Source organism: Olea europaea, unplaced genomic scaffold, assembly GCF_002742605.1.
Source record: "Olea europaea var. sylvestris unplaced genomic scaffold, O_europaea_v1 scaffold1802, whole genome shotgun sequence".
Classification (NCBI taxonomy): domain Eukaryota; kingdom Viridiplantae; phylum Streptophyta; class Magnoliopsida; order Lamiales; family Oleaceae; genus Olea; species Olea europaea.
In genome coordinates, this window is record NW_019235765.1 from 96238 (window position 1) to 121072 (window position 24835).

At 33.8% G+C, this 24835-nt stretch overlaps 2 protein-coding genes across 9 annotated transcripts in view; both read left to right on the plus strand.

Moving 5' to 3' along the window:
* LOC111378328 (protein GUCD1-like) overlaps positions 1 to 7083 on the plus strand; it is a 12591-nt gene extending 5508 nt beyond the window's left edge. The window contains exons 4-13 of one of the 7 annotated variants that reach the window (XM_023001508.1): positions 99 to 210; positions 1048 to 1122; positions 3526 to 3614; positions 3805 to 3866; positions 4063 to 4135; positions 4437 to 4512; positions 5583 to 5588; positions 5936 to 5976; positions 6080 to 6143; positions 6819 to 6905. In XM_023001508.1, the coding sequence (XP_022857276.1) occupies positions 99 to 210; positions 1048 to 1122; positions 3526 to 3614; positions 3805 to 3866; positions 4063 to 4135; positions 4437 to 4512; positions 5583 to 5588; positions 5936 to 5976; positions 6080 to 6128 (583 nt within the window). In that variant the 3' untranslated portion in view covers positions 6129 to 6143; positions 6819 to 6905. Of the gene's footprint in view, positions 1 to 98; positions 211 to 1037; positions 1123 to 3525; positions 3615 to 3798; positions 3867 to 4062; positions 4136 to 4436; positions 4513 to 5582; positions 6144 to 6818 lie in introns of those variants that run through there. The other 6 variants (XM_023001506.1, XM_023001510.1, XM_023001507.1 and 3 more) reach the window with 6 other exon arrangements.
* An 8220-nt stretch (positions 7084 to 15303) lies between these two features.
* Positions 15304 to 17641, plus strand: LOC111378329. Of its 2 annotated transcripts, none has more exons than XM_023001512.1 (5): positions 15304 to 15753; positions 15849 to 16142; positions 16215 to 16542; positions 17067 to 17165; positions 17248 to 17641. In XM_023001512.1, the coding sequence occupies exons 1-5, from the start codon at positions 15490 to 15492 to the stop codon at positions 17334 to 17336; spliced, it is 1074 nt and encodes a 357-aa protein (XP_022857280.1). In that variant the 5' UTR covers positions 15304 to 15489; the 3' UTR covers positions 17337 to 17641. The 2 variants fall into 2 exon arrangements, with proteins under 2 accessions (XP_022857280.1, XP_022857279.1); XM_023001511.1 differs by having other exon boundaries at positions 15306 to 15753; positions 15846 to 16142.
* Positions 17642 to 24835: the final 7194 nt, after the last annotated feature.

Consider the following 24835-nt stretch of genomic DNA (forward strand, 5'->3'; position numbering starts at 1 on the left):
AGTTGTTTTTTTTTTTTGTTGTTGATGAAATTTTTTTTTTTTGGTTGCAGATATGAATCATTTCTCTGTTTGCCTTTTTCATGCTGTCTGTGTTGCAGTATTTGGACGGTTGATTTAGCCTATTTGCTGCAGAAGTTTTCTGTAAGATTTTCCTACTGTACAGTAACCTTAGGAGCTAACCCAAATTTTTATGTGGAGACGTTTTACAAGGTGACGTCTTGTTTCACAATCAATGGTCTAATTTATCTGAGTTATGTTTTCTTCATAATGTACTTAACATTGGGTCATCTCAGTGCCCTATCACTCCGTAGATGACATTGTACATGTAATCTTGAAGCTTGAAGCCCTTCTGTATTTAATTTTTAATCTGACATCCTGGCGTGCTTGGTTTGCCACTAGTTGCATACGTGTTGCACATGCTAGATACATGGTGCCTGATCGGAACAACAAATAGGAAATTGTAGGAGGAAGTGTGTGAGTTTTTGTTATTTTGGTTCTTTGTTTCTTTCCCAAGGATGACTTGTGATGAGGTAGTTTGCCAATTTTATAGGGTATTTTAAATGAATAACATGGATAAATTAAACAATCTAGGAGTTGGCATTTCGGCATTGAGAAGTTGATTTTTATTAATATGTTCTTTGTACGTCATTTTATAATTCTGGGCTGTATTGTATGGTCTGTGTGGAGAGAAAAGAACAATCGTTGTTTTGAAGAGCAAATATAGACAACAAAACAGATTAGAGAATTGTTTATTGACATTGTATAGTTGGTATAATGCTGCTGCTACTAGTCATATAAAAGGGTTGCATAAGTTCATGTTGTTTCTTTCTTGTGTAAATTGTTAATACATTTCACGTGTATTATCCTTTGATTAATAAAATATTTGATTACCTATGAAAAAAATATCCTTGCTGTGAAATCAAGCTTTGTAAATGGTTGTGATCCTTTATGATTCTAAGATGTATTTACAAGAGGTTTGCACTCTTCTTTTATCAATTATCTTATTTATGTTGCCAACTTTTAATACCAAAGAATAGCATATTGCAGGAACAATTGCCTAACGATCTAGTTCGAGTAAATTTGTTATTTCAAGAAGCTCGGAAAGCTGAAATCAATATAGAGGTATAATCTATGTGCTATGGTTGGTCCTTGATTCTTTATCAATTGAATTCTCTGCATGTGAAGTAGGAATTTGAAGAAATCTTCTCTGGGTTATCATTGAAAATTAGTAACTCTATCAGCACAAATATTAAGCTCTTTAGCTTATAAATGAGTATAGTAGCTAACTTTTTTCCCATCTTGTCAGTAATACCAATTCAATTTTGAAAGAAATCATTAAGTTTAAAAAAAAAAAAAAACACACACACACACACAAAAAAAAACAAACAAACTTGAGGCATTCATAAGGATTTCCCCGAATAAAATATAAAGACCAATAACATGAGACGGCAATGTGATTAGGAGATTCTTGTGTGGAGTGCAGTTGACTGTTGACCGGGACTTAATTTCTGATATCATTTTTTTTAAAAAAATAATAATAATTATCAAGTGATCACTGAGGTAATCATGGAATCTTGCTTTCCGTGTAAATTAATATCAACGTATTTTTAGTAAAATTGAGTACCACTTGGAATGGAAGGTTCAAGGAGGGTAGTTTGTAATTGACTCTATAGGGAGTTTGGAATGTAGAGGGATCTGGTATTAGTCTAACATGAATTTTTGACTTTCAGTTGGCTACAAAGTGAAATTGTGATGATGCTACATGTTAAAGTATAGTTTCGTGTATTTTATTTTTATTTAAGTAGTTAAACATGCACTGTTTATGTTAATACCTCAACCTCTTTTTCAACTTGTTGCAAATTCATAATGTTGTCAAATGCCGCTTGGTATGAAACTATGTTTCTCCGGAACAAGTTTTGTAATTAACAATGTTGGTCTGCATCTTACAGTTAACTTTTGAGCTTTTTATTATCCTTTTCTATGTTGCCAAAAATACCATTATAGTTCACGTTAATCCCATTGACTATCCTTCAGATAATCCCTACAGTATTTTAATATGAGAAAGAAGCATGTTTACTAAACTGTAATGCAATGTTAATCTCTGGTGTGGTTTCGGAAGCCCGGGTGGTGGTGGTGGTGGTGATTGTATGGAGTACTAGGGGTCACAATTCTGTTAAATTAGAATAAAAAACATTAGTACTGTACAATCCTTAAGAAAACTTGGGGAGAGAGGGACCCATCCTTGTAGTAATGCAGATTTGGGTATGATGACAATCATGACATATGGTGTGGTTTGAGAGATTTTGTGCTTATTTTTATGGAAATGAATGATATTGATAGGCTACCTTTAAAGTTCACCTATACTAGAAGGTCCAGGAAGAATTTAGAAGCAAGAGAGTAACAATATTATGTTAGTTTAAGCAGGACTATTATAAATAGAGATGAACTAGGAAGGAATAAGGGGCAATTATTGAGTGAGTAGAAGGGAGACCTTTAGGAGAGTTATAGTCCTCTTGAATGGCTATTGTTTCTGTTCCACTTCTGTAATTTTTCTTAGTTTCCTTCAATCAATAATAGCAACATATTTTCTGTTCACATACTGCAATTGGAACCTTATCAAATACTCCCCACTATTAGCAACCTAAAATAAGCTTCTCGTTCTGTTTTTGTCACTAATATGTTCCAATATTCTACCTCTCGAGAATCCTTTTTGGACATTTTATATCAAAGACAAACTTTTGAATCCTCTTATGCTTGAATTTTTGAACTCGTATGTTGTGGTTGAAATATATTTCTTACTTAGGAGCACTTGCCTACTGCCACGTGCAAATGTCTAACAGTATATGTCTGAATAAATGAACCACGCTACTACATATTAATGATGTAACTAAGCATGCTTTCTGTCCTATCATTTCTCAGTAATCGTGCATTGGACTGCATATTCATTTTCTCAATCTTACTACTTCAATGTTAGATACATAAACACCATTTTATAGCATCCCAGTATAAATTATACAGATAATGAATATATGAAGGTAAAGTTGCGATCCGTTTTAATCATTTATGGAAGTCCTAAATGTTGTCAATTAGCGTTTGACATTTAGATTCACGTGTACGCTATCCCGATAAAGCAAAGTGTCTGTCCTTCATGTTAATGGAAAATGTGTCAAAATTACTTGTTTGAACTTTTGTGAGCATTTTCTCCTTTATCTTATTCTCCGTTGTTTGGTTGAGGTAGACAAAGAAAATAAGGGACTCAATTCTCTTACACTCTTTTGTAATTGTTTTTCCTTTTCTAGCATTATATTAAAACAATTCGTGTATTAGGAAACTTCTATAAACGTTTTTTCCTTCTCCTTTAAATGCTTTCATATATTTTTAAATAGTTGGATTGTATATTCTTTTGATAGAAGATTTTGGTGTTTGAACTAAAGCTTTCACTTAATCTCTCATTCGTTCAGTTAAATTATATTTTTAGTTTTTACAATATCCATTTAGTTAAGACTTCATTCCTCTTCTTTACAGTGCAGATCTGTCAGTGCAGACGAAATTTCTGAGCTTATCTTATCTGGAAAATATATTGCTATTGCTTTAGTTGACCAGTACAAACTAAGGTTAGAGTGGCCATTTTATTTTTAATTTATTATTTTTTGTCAACACGTGTGCAACATTTATTTATGGATTCCATGTTCATAAGTTTGCAAGAATATCATAACAAAGCTCATCAATATTAAATGCACAATTGTGCTCCCTATGTTTATTAAATTTTAAAATTTTAACTGTTCCTAATTTTTTCAGATGCAGTCGTTCTTGGCTAGAGGATGTTTACATCTCTGACTTCTATAGTGGCAGCCCTGGCTACACAGGTGAGGAATGAAGTTTTGTCTTGTATGGTTTTGCTTTTAAAATCGAATAGCAACTTGATGGTGCGATGTCCAATGTCTCTGTCTCTGTCCATGTTCATATTCTTGTTGTCTTCGTGATGTTGTTTCATTTTGGTTTAAATTTTATTTCCTAGTGTCGTATTCAATCTTTCCGTAACTTGGACTACTGCCTTCTCAGGTCATTATGTCATTATATGTGGTTATGATGCTGTTGCAAATGAATTTGAGATTCGAGATCCCGCCAGTTCAAGGTTTCTATCAGATGCCTGCATTAGCTGCATGAATTCAAAAACTAAAGCTCATATATATGTTATAAAGCCTTTCATTCATATTGAACTGCATTTCTAATCAATTTTTTCTTCGGAAGAGTGGAACAACCCCTGTTTTGATTTCCTTTTATGGTTGAATAAGTAAGCCTGGAACACATCTGACCATTTTCTAATGAAATATCATTTCCTTTGGACCTAAAGTTATTTTTCAAGTCAACTTGTTTCACAGAGTCTTTTTGATGTGTGTATATGAACTTCACTTAATTAACCATAGAAGTTTCAGGAAATTTGAGAGGGTCACGTCATTGTGTTTAGAAGAATCCCGCAAATCCTTTGGTACTGATGAGGACATTCTTCTGGTAAGTTTTCAATGCTTATGGCTATTTTTTGGCAGTGACAGCAATACATGATACATATCTCAATTAATTAGCTGTTGGTTGAGTTATATGACCGCTAATATTGTTAGTTGTATAGACATCAATGCTGTTAAGTAACTTATTACAGTTACTCGTGATCAAAATCATTCTTCACGATTACACTTGCTTATACGTATAAAACAAAAGTTGCAGAGAAATAAGTCAAAGTGATGGCCTGTCAAAAAAATTGGTGTACATGGAAATCGAAAAATACAGCTTATTACCTTAATCTTCGGCCAAAATTTCATATATTGTCTCTTTATGGAGTTCATGCTGCTTTGAGCTTATAGCTCTATGCTACTAGTTTTTTAAAGGGAAAAGTGTTGAATTCAGTAATCCTGATACATTAGCAAAGACACCGTCTAAATTCAAATATTGAGTGATACAAGGGAGAAAAATTCATTTTTCTATAGGAAAAGTCTTCACAGGCGTACTTACAAAATATGGAAGAAGATATGGGTCAACAACCATGTTCTTGCATGATAATACATGTTACTTGAGGTGTCGAAGCCTGAGTTGGTCGCCTAGCACCAGCACTAGCACTTGCCACTTACGCTGCAACGAAAAATGGTGCCACCAGTTGCTGGTGGTTGTTCAGAATGGCCTCCTTTAGTGACAAGTTTTCCATAATTGACAAGACAAGATGCATCTAGTCTTCAAATTATGAGTCCTGTTTCTTAGTCAATAATGGATTTCCGTTGGATGGCAACAATACTTGAGTCACTTAACTACTTATGCTAACTCATACTTTCTCACACCTTATAATGTAGCTCTTGGCTTTCAGCTCAAATGAGTCGCATGGGGATAGCTTATTTTGTTTGACCTATTCACACAACTGAATTAATTAGTAATATCAATAAGCATCTTCCTACATGGAACCATCTAATAGGATTAATGTTGAATATGAACCGAAATCTCTTTTCTTTTCTTAGCTGAACTAAAACCCGTAGCTATGGCCTTGTAATGAAGGTAATGGAGGTATTTAAAGCACAAGCTTTCTAATGATTCTCAAGATGCAGGTTCTCTCTAAACTCTTCCCTTCATTGACCTCGAAAGGGACAACATGTGACGCTTTTTAGTTGGCCTCTGTCCAATCAATAGTTCAAAATTGCGAATATAATGGTGCTACAAGTTGTCCTTTGAGAGTTTCATGTCTCAGCGGAAAGGAAGTAATAATTGATAATTCTGTTGCAAATTTGACCCCATTGGGAAGACTGAAACTTTATTTCATTCGTACATTTCGGGGCAGAGATTTTTAATAGCTAGATTCATTACAAAATACATTCTCAGGAATGGTTGAATGTATACTCCAGCTATAATATACTCCAGCACGGATTCATTACATGCTTAATTTTTCCTTTTTCAGTTTCTTGGTCACCATGGGAGTGAGCATCATACTAGCCTTCCGTGAGTGCTGATGTTGGACAGCCCTTTCTTTTGTTTGAGAGCTTTTGGCCCCTTCAGCACTAACCCACAATTAACAGGCTTTCCTATCATTGTGTCATTACAGTGATCTTGTCCACTTTGTCTTCCACAGCAAGCCTAGCCTACTTTCGTAAAGTGTACTATAATTGGTACTTTCGTAAAGTGTACTCTAATTGATATTATCAACCCTAAATGCAAAAGCATGTTTTTTTTTTTTGAATATGGGGGGTCCATTTGATGAATAGCTAGATTGGCCTGCTGTTCATAGCCTGAAGATTGAGGTCCTCCTATATGTATCTCAAAGACGAGGAGAATGGAAAATTCAATTATTATTTCATCTCTTGTATTTGGAGACCAAATTTCTTTGAATAGTTTTGCTTAGAGAAGATCTACGTGCATAGTTCCTAGAGACGGATTTCCCCCAGCCCAGGTCCAAAGTTATTTTAAAACCAGTTTTTTATGTGTAAATTTTTTTCCCCCGCGTAGCTGCCTGGTTTGAAATTTTGTAGCCCGGTCTTAGATCCAATTTTGGATCCGTCCCTGATAGTTCCCATCATTTTGTTACATATTTTTTGCTGGTAAATAACAAGATTTAGTTCTCATTGCCGTCTAATTGTAGGGAAAGTTACACGCTCCATTTTTTGTTATGTCTGATATTTTGCTAAGTATTTGGAATGAATTTTTCATATATTCTTTGATGTATATTATCTGCGCAAGATCTTCAATCTCCATCGCATTTTATGTTTGTTTCTAATTATTTTTTTCCTTAATACAAGAGAAATTTTTTAGCCGATGGACTAATGAAAATTTGGTTCTAATTGCAGATATCCCTGGAGAAAGGGGAGAATCAACAAAACACGTCAGAGACGATGTCTTTGTAGCAATGTTAAACTTGTGTGATCAGAGAACCATTTCTACCGTGTTTGTTGTTGCACATATCTACATTTCGTTTGTACATGACTGTATATTATCGTATATAGTCATCCAAAACGAACATTCTCAATTACTGTAATTGGATGATTGTACTACCACACCTATGACTCTTAATATTAATGATGGGTACATAGATGTTTTGTGGATTCTTTTTCACCTTTAGTTTCGCTTGAAGAAGGCCAGAAACCTTTTGTCTCTTTATACTCTCAAGCATATCTTTTTGTAGGCTACTCCAGACTATCAAGCATCTTCTGTCTGTCTGTCAATACGCTATTTCCCACAACGTGAAGGAAATCAAGTTGCTGACTGGCTGTAGAGGGTAGGAATCGACGCTGCTACAAGGAGTATTGTACTTTCGCCTTGCAAGACGACTTCATGCCCTTTAATTTTTTTTTTTTTTTTTAATTCATTTATGGTTAGTATCTCATCATTTACTACTTTCGTCTTTCTTGCATTTCAATGGAGGTCATGCATCTATTGTATTATGGTATATTTATATCATGGCAACGGAATTCTAACCCCCCGTCGTCAGTCTTAATGGAGCCTAAAAAACACACCGGGCTGTGATAGTGCTATACTAAAAAACTTTGCTTTTCATTTTTGTGGAGAAATTGCACTGCTAACAAGATACTGCGGTACTTCAATTTGTGTAGATTTTGGGGGGATGAATTTCAGCAGCAAAATTGTAGCACTTAATTGATGGGCGTATGAGTAGAAACGAGTTTGTTGGGAAGTGTGTGTGTGTGTGTGTGTGTGTGTGTGTGCAGACGTGAAGAATCAAATAGACAAAATTTAGATCTCTTTACGGAAGAATCGATTTCTTTAGTCATTTCTTGATATCTTTTATACAGTCATGTTTGATTTCTATTCTTATAAAAATGAGAATGAAAAATATAGTCGTTATGGGATCCACGCAATAAAGAAGAAGTTAAATATGGTGATTTGATGTGACGAATAACGGTTATATTTTTTTTATTTTTCTGGCCAAAGAATGGGAAACAAATGATAACTGTTATATGTCTATGAGCTACTAATGTCTTTTGGTGAAACATTATTGAAACAGGATTGATGTTAAGGTCAAACCCCAATCTAAGGATAGCCATCAAACCTAGACAAATATGAATTTCTAATTTATGCAGTATGCATGAGTTTTTCCAATTTAAAATTAAATTTGACAAAACTTAGTATTATTTATTGTTGGAGACGACTTATAGAAATAGGTTATGTAAAGTTTGGTTTTTGATAGATTTGTTCGACTAGTTTTAACTTGCATGAACGTGATCAAAACACAATTTATATGAACGAAAATTTGGACAGAGTTTCGTTATATATAAATGTAGTAAACGATTACACAAAACAAGAATTAAGGAGTAGAAAATAGAGAATAATCCAAGACGAGACGTTATCTCTTTCCTTAAAACAAAATGCCTCGTTACGGTGCACACGGTGAATAGTACTTGTCTCCCAAGATTCAATGGATTCACAACTTGTGGTATCAGTATTTCAAACACAATAAACCGGCGAACTTTTGATAGAATTTTCTCTCTACAAAAGAAATGCATAAAAATGCTATAGAAATAGAAATGAGAGAATTGCAGCAGGAGAATGAGTGCTCAATGCAATTGGTGTAACCAAAATCATGTCCATAGGGTCCTATTTATAGATATAGAAAGGGTACAAATGAAATAGTGTGTGCTAAAACATGCATCCTTTCGAAAAGCTATGAGTTAAGAATTCTATTTTCCTAATTGTTTCATGGAATTTTCACAACATAGTTGTCCATTTGAACCAAGATCTTGGGATTTTCAGTCAACAAGATAGGGTTACCATTGCAAAAAATCTTACGTAGTAAGCTTTAATTTCATTCCACTCGATAGGCAACATACTTGATCTCTAGGCAAACTTTTCATAAGTGGATCCACAATATTATCATTTGATTTCACATAATCTATGGAGATAACATCATTTGTGATCAGTTGCTTAATGGTGTTGTGTTTATGACGAATATGTCTAGACTTACCCTTATACATGCTACTTCGAGTCTTTTTAATTGCCGGTTGACTATCACAATGTATACTTATTGCAAGTACCGGCACAGGGCCAACATGGAACATCTTTTAAGAAATTTCGAAGGTATTCTGCTTCTTCTCCAACTTTGTCCAAAGCAATAAAATCAGATTCCATTGTTGATGTTGAATCCATTTGAAAATATTGTTTTTTCAAACTTTTGGTACCATTGTTTAGGAGCCTGTTTTAATCCATACAAGGACTTAACAAATTTACACATTCTGTGTTTTTGGTTAGGAGAAATGAACCTTTCAAGTTGCTCCATGTAAATCTACTCTTCTAACTCACCGTTTAGGAATGTCGTTTTTACATCTACTTGATGAATCTTAAGATTGTGTATTGCCGCAATTGCAATTAACAACCTTATCGACTAATTCTAGTCACGGGTGAGTAGGTATCAAAGAAGTCAAATCCTTTTTGCCTATATCATTTGTGAACCAATCTAGCCTCATATTTATCAATGGATCTGTCAGGTATCAATTTCTTTTTGAATATCCATTTGCATTCTAAAGGCTTGTTACCGGGAGGTAAATCAACCAACTCCTACGTATGGTTTTGCATTATGGAATATATCTCACTATTGATAGCTTCTTTCCAATGCGGTGCCTCCGGTGTATACATTGTTTCATCTAAAGTTTTTAGATCATCCTCTATCAAAAAGGTTAGAAAATCTGGGCCAAATATCTTGGAAGTCCTACCTTTTTATTGGGCCTTAGTTCTTCCTTATTTGTAGTTCCATTGGTAGTTTCATATGTTATCTTTTTAGAGCTCATATTTTTCTTATCTGTGTAAGGAAAAATATTTTCAAAAAATGTTGCATTCCTTGATTTAATTATGGTCCCTTCGTGTACATCTTATATTTCGGATTTATGTACAAGAAATCGATATGCACTACTATTATTGGCGTTTCCAATAAATATGCAATCTATCGTTTTAAGATCGATTTTTACTTGTTTAGGCTTATGTACCTCAACCATAGCCAAACATTCCCGCGCTTTTAAGTATTGGTAGGACGGAGGATGATATTTAATAGTTCATATAGTATCTCTTTCATTTTCTGAAGAAGTATTTTATTAAGAAGACTATTTGCCGTTAAAATAGCTTCCCCCCCAATATTATATGGTAAACCCGAATTTATTAACATGACATTCATCATTTCTTTAAGTATTTGATTTTTGCGTTGAGCAACACTATTTGATTGAGGAGAGTAAGGTGCTATTGTTTAATGAACAATTCCATGTTCAGAACAAAAGTTTTCAAATAGTGCCCCATATTCACATTCTCTATTACTACGAATATTCTTTATTCGTTTTTCAAGTTGTGTATCAACTTCAGCCTTATAGGTTTTGAATGCATCTAAGGTTTCGTCTTTACTTCTCAAAAGCAAGACATAGCAAAACTTTGTACAATCATCAATAAATGTTACAAAGTATTTCTTACCACCTCGAGTTTGTACAAATTTTAGATTGCATATATTGTTATAGATCAATTCAAGAGGGTTGTGTTTCTTTTTATTGAATGGAACGATGTTTAGCTAATTTTACTTCAACACGTATTTCACATTTATTATTATGATTAATTTCATGAGCCGGAATTAAACTTTGATTCATTAGTTTGCGTAACGATTTGTAATTCCTATGTCCTAATCGACTATGCCACAAACATGAAAGCTCAAGCAAGTAAACAAAATTTATAGTTTATTCATAATGACTTGCTTCAGTACAATTGTAAAAACATTCAACTAAACATTCTATCATACATGTATCATTTCCTTACATACATCTCATTCTTAGACAATACAAATTTATCAAATACAAATACAAGTGTAAAACCATTCTTGCTAAGTGGAGACCCGGACACTAAATTCTTTCATATATCTAGCACATGTAGGACATTGTTGAGGACGAGTTCTTTCCCGGATGTCATCTTCAAAGTGACTTTGTCTTATCCTTCAACTTTAGAACTTGCAGAATTTTCCATTCATAATTGTTCCCTATTCAATTCTTGATAGTTGGAGAACATTGCCTTGTCCGCAAACACATGGCGGGTAGTGCCGGTGTCAATCCACCATTCTCTAGTATTTCCAATTATGTTGCATTCGGATAGTACCGCAGATAAACTAATTTCTTGCAGCCCGTAGAATAGAGTGTCATTTCAACCATGTACGCTTGAGCATTCTTTTTTGGCTTTCGACATTTATTTGAACGATGTCCAGTCTTGCCATAGTTGTAACAATTTCCTTTGAACTTCTTAACCTTCTTGAAATTGTCTCTTCGCAGTGCATAATTAGGAGCCTTTCGTTTCTTATTTGTTGCCTTTGGTTCCATCTCAACAAAGTTTGCACTATATTTTTTCAACTGACCTTCGTTTAATTTTTCGATTGTCCTCTTCAATCCTCAAGTGCACAATCAATTTTTCCAAGTTCATTTCTTTGCGTTTGTGATTGAGGTAATTTTTGAAATCTTTCCACATAGAAGTAGGGATGGCAATTTGAACCGTTAAAATCGAAAATCGTGGTTAACCGAACCAAATGGGGCGAAAAAATCGAACGATGGTACAGTGGGGCGAATATAGTATTTGATTTTAATAAATTGGTTTGTGGCGGTGCGGGTATGATATTTATGCCATCGAACCGAAACCGAACCGATTACTCGCTTAAAAAAATTATTCTTTTATTAGGGATAACAAGATTTAGTGAAGAGGAAGTTGACAAAGATGTACATTTTTTTATTTAAATTTTAGTTAAAATCATTCTGGATTAGGTAGTATCGTTGTATTCTCTACTTACATTTCTTATTTACTATATATGAATCAATTTTGAGTACTGACATATGCTAACAAGAGTTGTGGGGGAAGAATGAAAATTGAATATGAGTTAAGGTTGAAACTTTTGAATTATTGAGCATGAATCAAGTAATTACAATGCACGAGAATCAAGAATGAAGGAAAAGTTTAGTATTGTTATATTTATAATATTGTTTATTAAATTTGTATTTTGCAATTGGAATTTGGGATAATGTTTGCATTTTCGTTTGGAATATTGTGTTTTTGTTTTCATCGACTCTCTTTTCATAAATTATTTTATATCAATTTGACGGATGGACCTATAAAAAAATTTATTTTCGTGGTTCTTAATCGAACCGAATCAAGCCAAACCGAACCAAACTGATTTACGTGGTTATGGTATGACAAAAGATTTGACAGTTCGGTGATGATTTTGACCGAACCGAACCGAACCATTGCCATCTCTACATAGAAGGGATTTTCTTAATAATGGCAGCCACTTGGAATGATTCACTCAATTCCATTTTCTCGGCATGGATGTCGTGCAACAAGACTTGAATCTCTTGCACTTGGCTAATCACAGTTTTGGAATCCACCATTGTGTAGTCCAAAAATTTGCCAATAATGAACTTCTTTGTTCCAGCATCCTCGATCTTGTAATATCCAAAGAATCCCATAGTTTCTTGGTTGATTCCTTTGAACTATACACCTCATTTAGTATATTATCCAATTCGTTTAAGATATAGTTCTTGCATAGAAAGGCCAATTGTTTCCATACATCCAAAGCAATAATCGATTCACGATTTTTTTTCCTTTCTTGTACAGTCGGTGCAGTTTCTTTTAGAAACTTAGCCAAATTATGAGTGGTGAGATAAAACATCTTTTGTTGTCACCTCTTGAAGTTCTCTCCTGTAAATTTTTTCGACTTTTTCCCATGTAGGATAATAGTATTATGCAACGGTACAGCCACGGGCAATACCACATTATTGGAATCATTTTGACTTGACAAAATCCCGATGATAGTCATTTCTGTTATACAAACAGAAGTTCAACAAAATGATGATAATATCAGTGGATGAATAATAAAAAAAGCACTATTCAAATAAAGGAATGTTTTTCCACAACCAACCACAAAGACACAAAAAATTTGTCTTAAATTTGTTGGAGACGACTTATAGAAACGGGATATGTAAGGGTTGATTTTTGATATATTTGTTCGACCAATTTTAACCCGCATGAGCGTGATCAAAACACAATTTATATGAACGAAAATTTGGATAAAGTTTCGGTATATATAAATGTGGTAAAGATTACTCAAAACAAGAATTAAGAAGGAGTGAAAAATTGAGAATAATTCAATGCGACACGTTATCTTTTTCTTTAAGACAAATTGCATCACTATGATGCTCATGGTAAAGACACTTGTCTCCCAAGAAATAATGAATTCACAATTTGTGATAACAGTACTTCAAATCAGAGTAAATCGGCGAACTTTTGACAGAATTTACTCTCTACAAAGAAAATGTATGAAAATGTTATAGAAATAGAAATGAGAAAATTGCAAGAGAATAATGAGTGCTCAATGCAATTGATGTACCAAAAATATGTCCATAGGGTACTATTTATAGGTGTAGAAAGGGTGCAAATGAAGTAGTGTGAGCCAAAACATGCATCCTTTCGAAAAGTTGCAACACTTCATTTCTTCCAAAATTGGATCGCAATTTCTCACTCATCCGGAGTTGTTTTCGAGATTTCAAATATACTATAACGATCTACTCGACAAGTAGAATAAGTTGGTTTATTTACTTTTGTAATTTAACCATCGGATCAAATCCGAATATTTGGTCGAAATTGACAAGAAGTTACACATTTTCATTTTTCACTTTTACACTTAATCAATTTTCGATTATTTTTGAACCATTTCCGACATTTATTGGACAAATCTCCAAATGATATAGAAATTATTGTTGGATACTTTAAGATGTGCTAAGTTAATCAAATAAATTTGAATTTTGTTCATTCACTATTACAATTATTATGATCAAAATTCAAATTTTATTTCACACTTTAACTTCATTTATATGCAATGAATTATGAGATGTATAATTGAGGTTTAAAAAATTGTTCAGAAGTTAAAGCAAATAACTGGGTCGAAGAAAGGGTTAAAAATCTCAATGTTAACAGTGTAGTTTTTGCTTTAAAATTAGTGTTCTTTTGACATTGTTTCTCATTCCCACTAAAAAATTAACATTAAAAGAAAGAGGCTTTTTTTTTTTTTTTTTGAATTTCATGATTGTTTTAAACTAACTTTTTGAAAGTTCAATAATTCTTTGTTTGGCCCCATTATTAAAAAAAAAAAAAGCATTCTTCTATAATATTTTGACATCATTTTATTTAATAAAATAATATTATACATAAATTCAAAATTTTTCTTTATTTTTTAAACACACATTTTTCATCAATACATTATTCAAAAATTCAATTCTTCCTCCAAAATGAAGCTCAAATAAGGTCTAAATATTGAGAACACAATGATCATTTCAATTTTTTATTCGAACAATGTGAACAAATACTCCATTCTTCCCACAAAAATACACTTATCTTGACAGTGGGGATTTGACACCCTTCCTAATAGGCACACACAACGGGAGAAAGTTGGGTGCACTTTTTTGACATTTTTTAGTCAAATGGAGCTCAATGTCAATCAAGATGTCAAAATTTTTCTAGCAAATAAGCTCTATTCAATAACATATGCCAAATGTATCAAAAAGGTCGACACATGTCTCAACCGCCATTGCCACCGTTCCACTTCTTGCATAAATTAAGACCATTTCCCACGCAGAAGAAATAAATTGCTGTTCGAGCCTATTTGTTGGGAAAGATTTTATAAAAAATAATATTTTTTTAAAAAAATGTGTGATTAAAAATAAAATAATATATTATTGAAAATGAAATTGGAAAAAAAAAAATTTGAAAAATAGCTGTCATATTGTGTGTAATTTGAGTCCCCATTTGACAACTTTTAAAAATGTTTTTGTAGGAAAAAATAAATTTTGGGATAGAGGTTTCTTTTAGAATCATTGTTAAAAATTATAAAAATATTTTAGTGTATATTTGAGCCACATTATTTTGAAAGAACGTACTTTGGAATAGTCGATTGATGGGGAATATATAGTCAAAAAATAAGGAAATTTTTTGAATTTGCATGTAATGTTATTTTATTGAATGATGTATGTTGAAATGATATCAAATCACTGTTTAAAAATATATTTTTTGAAAGAATGTAACTCAAATAGAGTCTTAGATTTGTGTACACAATTTTTTTTTTACGAAAATGCATGATTAAAAATAAATAAAAAAATTTGTTTTAATGATGGTCAAACATGAACTGAATAGAATTTGAGTTACCCTCACTTCCCTCTTTCCATATTCAAATCCAAAATTAATTTGATTTTCGAATTTGTTGTCCCCGAAATGAGTCTGAAACCTTAATAAAAGCAAACCCCGTCAACAACATTCTTCCCACTTTTCTTACTTCTATCCCATCCTTTTCACTCTTTATTTTTTCCCCACCTTGGGTTCTGGGTCCCTGTCTCTTACCATGCCTGCAAATTACTCACTTCACACTTATTATTATATCTTCCTGTACCAGCAACCATAACTCTATACACTAGTCTACTTTTATTTCTCATTTTTGTTTTTGCTCCTAAAATGGCTGATCTGGTTCCAGGACCGGAGTATTGTTTGCCAGCGGAGTTCCTCACTGACGAGGATTTTGTCATTGAGAATGAGAAATTCAACAAAAAAACTGAGTCAGTTTCCGAGCTCTGCTTCCCCACTGAATTTCCATACGATTTTGGCACCTATTCAATGGGTTCTCCCGAAACAGAGAGCGACGAAGAAGACTTACTCGCCGAGTTAACTGGCTCCTCTTTCTATCAACGTCTTAACCCCACCAAGCCTCAAAATCTTGAGGTGCTATTTCTTGTAATTTCTCACTTTTTCTCTGTTTACCTTACTTTTTGCATTTTCTTATCGATTTCTTGTTTGCATGCTTCATTTTCTAGAAGGGTTGGATGATGTCCGGTTCACCACAGTCAACGCTGACCCAGTTCCGGAGCTGGTCGGGTGGGAGCGCCGGAGGGTCGTACAACGGTAGCCCGAATGGTCCATCTCAGGTGCCGTCTCCTCCGACGATGTTTGGGATTAAGAACAACAAGCCATGGGAACTGATTTACCAGCCCGTGGTTCGAGTGCCAAAACACAAGCTAAGCGGCGGTGACCTTCCGGACCCACCTAGAAGCCTCGTTCAAGTTCGATATCCTGCACAAAATCCCAACGCCCCTGTTTTCCACAACACCCGTGTAAACATCTTTAATTAACCTTTATGCATTTTCTTGCTTCATTTTTTTGACTTTCTTTTTCATATTCAACAGTTCCAGCAAGTGAGAGTGGATCGTTCGATGAACCAACCGAATATGGGGTGTGGAATGCGTTACGGCCAGCACCAAGTGTATCAAAACATGGGTGTGGGACTTGTAGGAGGAATGGGTCAAGCTGCATACCAGACTCGCCCTACCCAGAAGTTTAGCGGTTCGGGTACTGAGCCGGTATCTTTTGGTAGGTATGGCGGCGGAGATAGAGTTGGTCCAGGGGGTGGCGGTGGGAAAAGGGGGTGTGCTGGGACAGGGGTCTTTTTGCCTCGGAGATATGGGGCTAATAATGACATGAACGCGTTCCCTTCTGATTCACGCAAGAAGCTAGGTACTTTACAGCTAATCAGTCCCCTCAATTGCTAAATTTTCTTGATTTTTCGTATTTTGGGGCCTGTTTAAATTTATCATTTTTGTCAGATTATACAGCTATGATACAAAATTAGCTTCATTAATTCTGTATTAATTTTGTGGTCCAAAATGGGATTTCCAAATTCTAATCCGAAGTTAACAGTGGGGTAATAGTTTCATGTGACGTCTCACTGTCTCTGATTATTTTGGATAGGGTTTTATTCTACTGATTCAGGGAGACATTTCCCCATAGTGGACCTCACTTTTTTTAATTCTAATAATCCTTGTTTCTAAATACTAAAAATGGGATTTCATTTCATTTTTATCAACAATCTTGTCTGCCAAATCTTTATCTGGGGTCAAAAAGGAACAAACCTTGGTAGCTTTTTAGATGTTGAACACGAATTTTCTTTATTATTCATATTCCGAAAGTACATAATTTGACAGACAATTTGGTTAAGATAACAGATAATGTTGTATTTGACGTTCTGATTCTGTTTGCAGCTAGTTCAACTGCTTTGTTTCCTGATAGAATTATCCATTCCCTCAACAAGAATATCGCAGACGTTCAATCTCAGTCTCATTACTTCATCCCGGATTATGGTATACATTGTAATCCATTTATCACTATTTTTACACATTGGGTATAATTTTTTGCTTACATTTTTTAATTGCATTTTCACAGACACCTTGATGTCTCGAAGAAATGCGTTATTGATACGTCAACTCGGTTTAAGTTCCTCGACTCGGAGTTCATACCCTCATCAGGATTGAAGCTTTTGAGTTTGGACATTTTCAGTTGATTCTGGCTGTAAGAGAAAGGCTAGTAAAGTTGTGGTCGTATAGTTAGACAAGGAGAAGAAGAGATCCTAAGGTTGTTTTGGTTGGACAGTGTTATGTATCTATGTTTTTATGACCTGATGGCGATATATAAAATTATAGAAAAAGGTTGTAGTTAGAGTGAGGAGGGTGGTTTTTTTATTGAATAATTAGTGGATGTTTGTTTTGGGCAGAATTTATTTGAATGGAAAATCCACAACCCTCCTTTTCCTTTTTATGTAATATTATTGAGTTTCTAATGTTGTCTAATAAAAAAATATATAGTTTATCTTATCATTACAAGTTGGTTCGGCCAAGGCATTTCTGCTTGAATTGATGAATCCTTCCATTTAAATGAATAGTTAAGCCCCCGATTCACCTCCATTAATTTTCATTTTATTTTTCTCTTCTATTTTTAACCACACAATTTTTCATAAAATAATATTACACGTAAATCAAAAAATTTTCATTCTTTTTCAGTCATTTTTTTTTAAAAAAAAAATACTATTTCACTCATTTTCATCTTTCCGAGGGGGGAGGGGGGCAAATGGGGGTTAAGTGACGGTTACCATCGATTTGGATTAAAATCTGATTTTAATCAAAATCTAACAGTTAATATCAATCACATCTTTTATGAATTCTACAACTTTTTGATCATACATTTTAAAAATTTATATCACAATCTACTAAGAATCTAATTTTAATTTCTACCGAACACCTTATAAATTTGGAGGGAAGCCTTGCTTCGTGATGACAAAATATGTTGAGGGCACTACTCGTTTTAGCCCCTGTTTGATCTCCATTAAATTAAATTACATTTCATTGCATTCTATTTCTCTCTCTCCTATTTTCAACCACACAATCTTCCATAAAATAATATTACACGTAAATCGAAAATTTTTCCTTCTTTTTCAACCACCCATTTTTTCAACAAAATACCATTCCCCTGATTTTCATTACCAAAAATGGAAGCCAAACAGGGGCTTATTGTGACTACGGAGCCCCTCTTATATAACTTTAAAAAGTTGCAATCGTAAAAATAATAAAATCTCGAAGAGAATAAAATATTGTACACAATACAAATTTTACCAATAAATACGTAGCTTGACCATATTACTCATCTTCAATTGGTCGAAGTAAATTCAAAAGTGAAAGATAGTGTTCTTTAACTTTTGAATTAGGAAGAGAACGATAAAAAGTGGTGTAAGATAATAGTCTATTACTTAAAAGGTTAAACTCTAACTTTAAGGGTCCCCCATCATTCCTGTCCTGGAGTATCGTGAGGGAGGTAAATCGCAGGTTATGCCTCCAAGGGTACAGGGTGGAAGGCTGCTTGTACACTTGCACTTACCCAATAGTCAAATTCATATTTCAGGATTCGAACCCTTGACGCAGTAGCCTCAAGTAAAGCTGGATTTCTCCACCCTCCCCTTTTACCACTTGGAGATGTGCCTTAGGGGCAATAAGAGTCTATTACTTAGGGTTGAACCCCAACTTTAAGGGCTCCAACCGACCTTGCCCTGGGCCATCGTGGAGGAGGTAAATCGCAGTATGTGCCTCCCAGGAGCTAGGGTGGAGAGCATATGGATAGGCCAAGGCTGTTAACCCATATGGTAACTACCGCTTGCAATAAAGCCAATTTCACCTTGCGGGGAATCGAACTCTGCACACTACCGCGCTGAGCCCTATCCTTTGCCACTGGGAGATATGCCCTGGGGGCAAAGTCTATTACTTAGCTTGGACGTGAAGGAGATCAAGACATAGACAGGGACGTGGGCAGTGGCGTACGACGTAGTATCAATGGCCTTGTTCTTTGTTTTGTCGTCTTTTGGAACTTCCCGCTTCTTTTTCAGATTTCAAAGGGATAGAGTGGCAAACATCTTCGGTAGTTGTGATTTGGTTTATGGTCAACCCACCCACCTTTGTTTTTTAATGCAATGTAACCAAACATATTTGAAAGCCAAGTATTGCTATTGTTATCACGTTGAATTAAGAGTCAATTTTTTATGGTCAAAATAAAATTTGTCCAAGTAAATTATTTTATTAAATATAAGATGTTCTGTGTATTAGAGTTTGAATACTTGTATATCATTTTTAAAAGTCTCTATTTAAATTTTTGTAATACTATAAAATAATTTAACTCTCTAAATTTGAAGAATCAAACTCATTATCTATTATTACTTTATAATGATTACATTTATAAACTATAAATTTCAATACTTTAAGTAAAAATTTTACTATGTATTACGTATAAAATGCTTTTTATAAATATAGTCTTTTGAAAATGTTATTATTTAAGAGTTCATCCTTAAAATTATTCATGTTCAATTTCCATTAAAAAGAGCTTTTTGGGGGAAATAAGTTTTTGGAATAATGTGTGGTTAAAAAGTAGGGAAGAGTTTTATATTTATGTTCAAAATATTTTTTTATGATATTTTATAGTTGAAAATGAGTTTTAGAAGAAAAAAAAAGAGTTTTTCAAGAATGATAAACAAACAGATATTTCAAAATTCGTGCAAAAAGGAAATGGAAATCTAGATTCGATGGTCATTATTTTGAGAAAATAGAATTTTAAATAGTGATTTTTTGAATAATGTTATAACTCGAATCAAGAATAACCCAAAAACTCAACAGAAACACTTCAAACTAAAAAATAAACAAATGATCATTAACATGAAAAGGTAAATGTTTTAGGCTTAGATTTACGTTGTACCCTTCTCTACAAACCAAAATCTCCTCTTAACCTTAACCCTAATTTCAAAGAAACGGAGACAGCTACTTCTATGGAACGAGAACGACTACAAAACACAGATATCCTACTCTCAACCTCTAACCAAAATGAATCATAGAGACTCGATCACACAAATTTCCCCAAAACCAGGAGTTTTGAGGTTACACAATGTAAAAATGAGAGAGAGGAATAAGAAGAGTCACGAAGAAAGAACCCAGAAGCTTCTCAAGAAATCAGAGAGTCAAAAGATACGGTAAAGCAACCACTCAGGTTCTTTTATACTAGCCAGCATCACCGTAGATCGTTAAGTGGTGATCTACGGACCAGAGCAGTACACGTGTCCCCTTTATTTGGGATTGGGTTTGGGCCCATTTTGGTTTGTGTTATCGATTTGTGTTAAAGTGGGCTGGATCCATCATTAATTGGCATAACAGCCCAATAAATCTCCTCCTTGATGCCAATGATCAAACAAATTGAAAACTATAACAATAAACTCCATAGAACACACCCATGGTCATCAGCTCCAAGTTAATTTGAACTTACAGAACCACAAAGATTACTTAGTATCAATTTTTAAGATTTGCAAATAGGATTTAAACTTATTTAGAGGAAGTATCTTAGTTCCCATATTAGCTGGGTTAAACTGGGTTGGGATCTTTTCAAGTAAAATGGATTCTTTTTGAATAATCTCTCTTATGAAATGCATTCAAACATCTATATGCTTTGTTCTTTCATGGAAGACGGGACTTTTACATAAGTGAATGGCACTTTGACTATCAGAATAAATTACAACAGGATTTACAAGCTCATTTACCTCATGTAATAAACATTTTAGCCATAAAGCTTCTTTTATGGCTTCAGTAATAGCCACATATTCTGCTTCTGTAGTGGATAGAGCTATTATTGGCTGTAATTGATACTTTTAACTTATACATGTATCACACAAAGTAAACATATAAGACGTGATTGATTTTCTAGTATTCCTGTCCCCAGCATAGTCTGAATCTACATACCCCATCAAGATAACTCCATCTTTACAAGGTTTAAAACACAATCCTAAATCTGCAAACCCGTTTAAATATCTTAGTAACCATTTCATAACAAACCAATATTCAAGGCTAAGGTTAGCCATGAATCGGCTCAAGGTACTTATAGCATGTGCAATATCAAGTCTAGTACACGTCACAGTATACATGATAAAACCAACAACATTGGCATATGGGACTCTTTGCATATATTTTATGTTAGATTCATCTTGAGGACTCTGTTCTTTATTTAGTTTAAAATGAGATGCAAGAGGTAATGTAACATGCTGAGATTCATGTATGGCAAACTTAGATAACACATTTTTCACGTATTCAGATTGTGTTAAAATAAGTGTCTGTTGTGATCTATTTCTTTTTATATTCATACCCAAAATCCTTCTAGAATACTCTAAGTCTTTCATTTCAAATTAAGCACTTAGCACTTTCTTAATTTCATTTATATCACTTATCTTTTAGCCCATTAACAACATATCATCCACATACAATAACAAATAAACTATCACGGAATCGCTGTCATTCTTCTTAAAATAGAGGCAATGATCAAAGGAGCATCTAATATAACAAACTGAAAACACAAATTTATCAATTTATACCATTGTCTAAGGATTATTTTAGGCCATACAAAGATATTTTTAAAAGATAGATGTGATTTGGTCTTCTAACATTAGTGAATCCCCGTGGTTGGGATATATATAGATAGTTTCCTCTGGGCCACCATGCATGAAAGTGATCTTAAATCCATTTGCTCTAGTTCAAGATCATATTGAGCAACCAATACAAGCATCACTCTTATTGTAGTATATTTAACTACAGGAGAAAAAATTTCATTGTAATCAATGCCTGGTTTTTTGGTAAAACCCTTTGCTATTGGTCTAGCCTTAAATCTAAAAGGTTGTTTAGAGGAATTTCCCTCCTTAATTGTCTAAATCCATTTACAGTCTATTATGGACTTATTCTTAAACTTGGGTACAAGTTCCTAGGTTTTATTCTTTGTTAGGGACTCAATCTCGTCTTCCATAGTAAGCTGTTAATCTTTTGAGTGTTGATGACTGATGGCTTCTTTATAAGTTTTTTCCCATAAGGTTTTAACATTTTCAAGTTTTCCTACCTTTCTTAATACCTGATCAGATAAATGAAGGATAATGGAAGTATAGGTAAGTTCACCATATTCAGATTTTGTTCATCAGTCATCACCAGTTATGGCCTTTGAAGACTTTTGTTGAATAAGGACTCCCCTCATTTTTTGCTGCCAAATCTGAAAGTCTCATTTTCCATTAAAAACTCCAAGTTCAAACGTAGTAGCTATCATTTGAAGTTTTTAATCAACATAAGAAAATATTTGATAGTCAATGTTCAGCAAGAAGAGAGGCTAATATTCCACAAATATGTTGAACAACACAAAGTATTACACACAATATATGAAATATCAGGGGCGTATAAAACTATGAAAAATAACAGAATAGTATCAATGCAAAATTAGGGAAAACACTTCAAGCATAATGTGTTTTGAATTCTCCAAGTTTTCGTGAGGTTCAAGACCCCATATCAAGGCTGAATTTAAAGACACATACAACACTAGGGGGGAGGGATTACAGATTATAGGTAAAAGATCAAAGTTTACACAAAAAGAAAGATATAAAGAATATTGCAATACATGATAGCAAAATAATACACAATTCTAAAAGATACACAGTAATGAGAAATATTTAAAAAAAAAAATCGAAAAAGGAAGTGCTCAAGGGTTAGGAAATTTAAACAGCTGCCTCGAACAACACCTCAAGTACTCAGGAGTTTATTGAACTGTTCATATATCATACGGGAAAAATAATCCAAGATCTGACTTATCCCTGCAAGATTCAAACAGATAATCATCAAACACTCAAAATTACTTAAAGAATCATCACCAGATCACCAAGATCTGTGCACAATCGAATCTAGGGTTTTCAGACTTGTAAGATTTTTCACGATAAGTTTGTGAAAATTAATTTCCCATAACTGAATTACAAAGATGAAGACTCGATAGACTAAAAAAGGCTCTGATACCACTGTTATAACTCGAATCAAGAATAACCTAAAAGGTCAACAAAAACTCTTCCAACCAAAAAATCAATGAATGATCATTAACATCAAGAGTTAAACATTTTGGGCTCAGATTTACATTGTACCCTTCTATGCAAACCAAAATCTCCTCTTAACCCTAAACCTAATTTCAGAGAAACAGAGGCAGCTATTTCTATGGACCAAGAACAACCACAAAACACAGATATCCTACTCTCAACCTCTAACCAAAACAAATCATAGAGAATCAATCACACAAATTTACCCAAAATCAGGAGTTTCAGGGTTACACAAAGTAAAAATGAGATAGAGGAATAAAAAGAGACACGAATAGAGAACCTAGAAGCTTATCAAGAAATCAGAGAGTCAAAAGAAACGGTAGGGCAACCATTCAGGTTCTTTTATACTAGCCAGCATCACTGTGGATCGTTAAGTAGTGATCTACGGTTCAGAGCAGTACACGTGTCCCCTTTATTTGGGACTAGTTTTGAGCTCGTTTCAGTTTGTGTAATCAGGCAATGGATCATATTTAGAGTGGGCTTAGCCCATTATCATCATCGCCGAGGGCCGGATCCATCATTAATTGGCATCACAACCCAATAAGTTGCAAAGAATGTATACGAAAAAGTTTTGAATTTGTGTAAAATATTTTACTATCTAAATGTGTCGTTGAAAATAATTATGAGAAACAAAGAATTTTGAATTATCAAACAAGAATAGATAACAAATAAATTCGAGCATTTCCAATGAGATTGTGATTTGCACTAAAAATTGTGTCATATCACCCCAAAATGCTTAAATATGGAAGGTGTGCTAGACATTCTCCACTTAAACTTTTACAATGTCAATATATCTTCATTAGAGGACCTAATCTACGTAGTTTTTCATAATTTATCTTCACTATCTATCCACATCCTCCCTCTTGTACACGTGGCACACAAATTCTTAACCAGTGGTAATCCTAATGCTGTTATTAGCAGTGGTAATTTAGATGACAATATGCCCCTTAATCTAATGGATAATACATTAAAATTGCATCACAACTCTATTGTACCATAAATAAGGGAATGACTAGGTGATCACCATTTGTGTGAAAAAGCAATATTCACAAGAATGTCTTGCTAACTTTGCATAGTTCTACGAAAATGTTTAGATTATTCGAATTTTGTACAAAAAGGAGAATGAGAATAATATACTTGTCAAAAAAGAAATCATTATTATAAAAACTAAAAATAGTGGGAACTATTCATTTTTTTTCTTTAGTAAAAAGAGTCATGTAGAGTGAATCTCCCGTTGAAATCAAGATTAGATGGACAAAAAAGTCCGTTGTGTACAAGACAATCATTGTGTTTAGAAATGATTAAATCTAACAAAAATATCAAAGATGTGAAGTCATCAAATGACATTTTTCACCTAAATTAGATACTGATCAAATTTCAAAATGTCGCCACAGTTGGTGGAACCTTTCACTGTTTAAATCTCTGAGATCTGAGTGTGAGAAACGATTCCGTTCAATGATTTTCATCTCAATCTCAAATAATACAATTTTGCTGATTCTTAGGCAATCTCAAAGTTAATACTCCTGTGGCTCGGTCCATTTTACATGACTCAAACTGTTT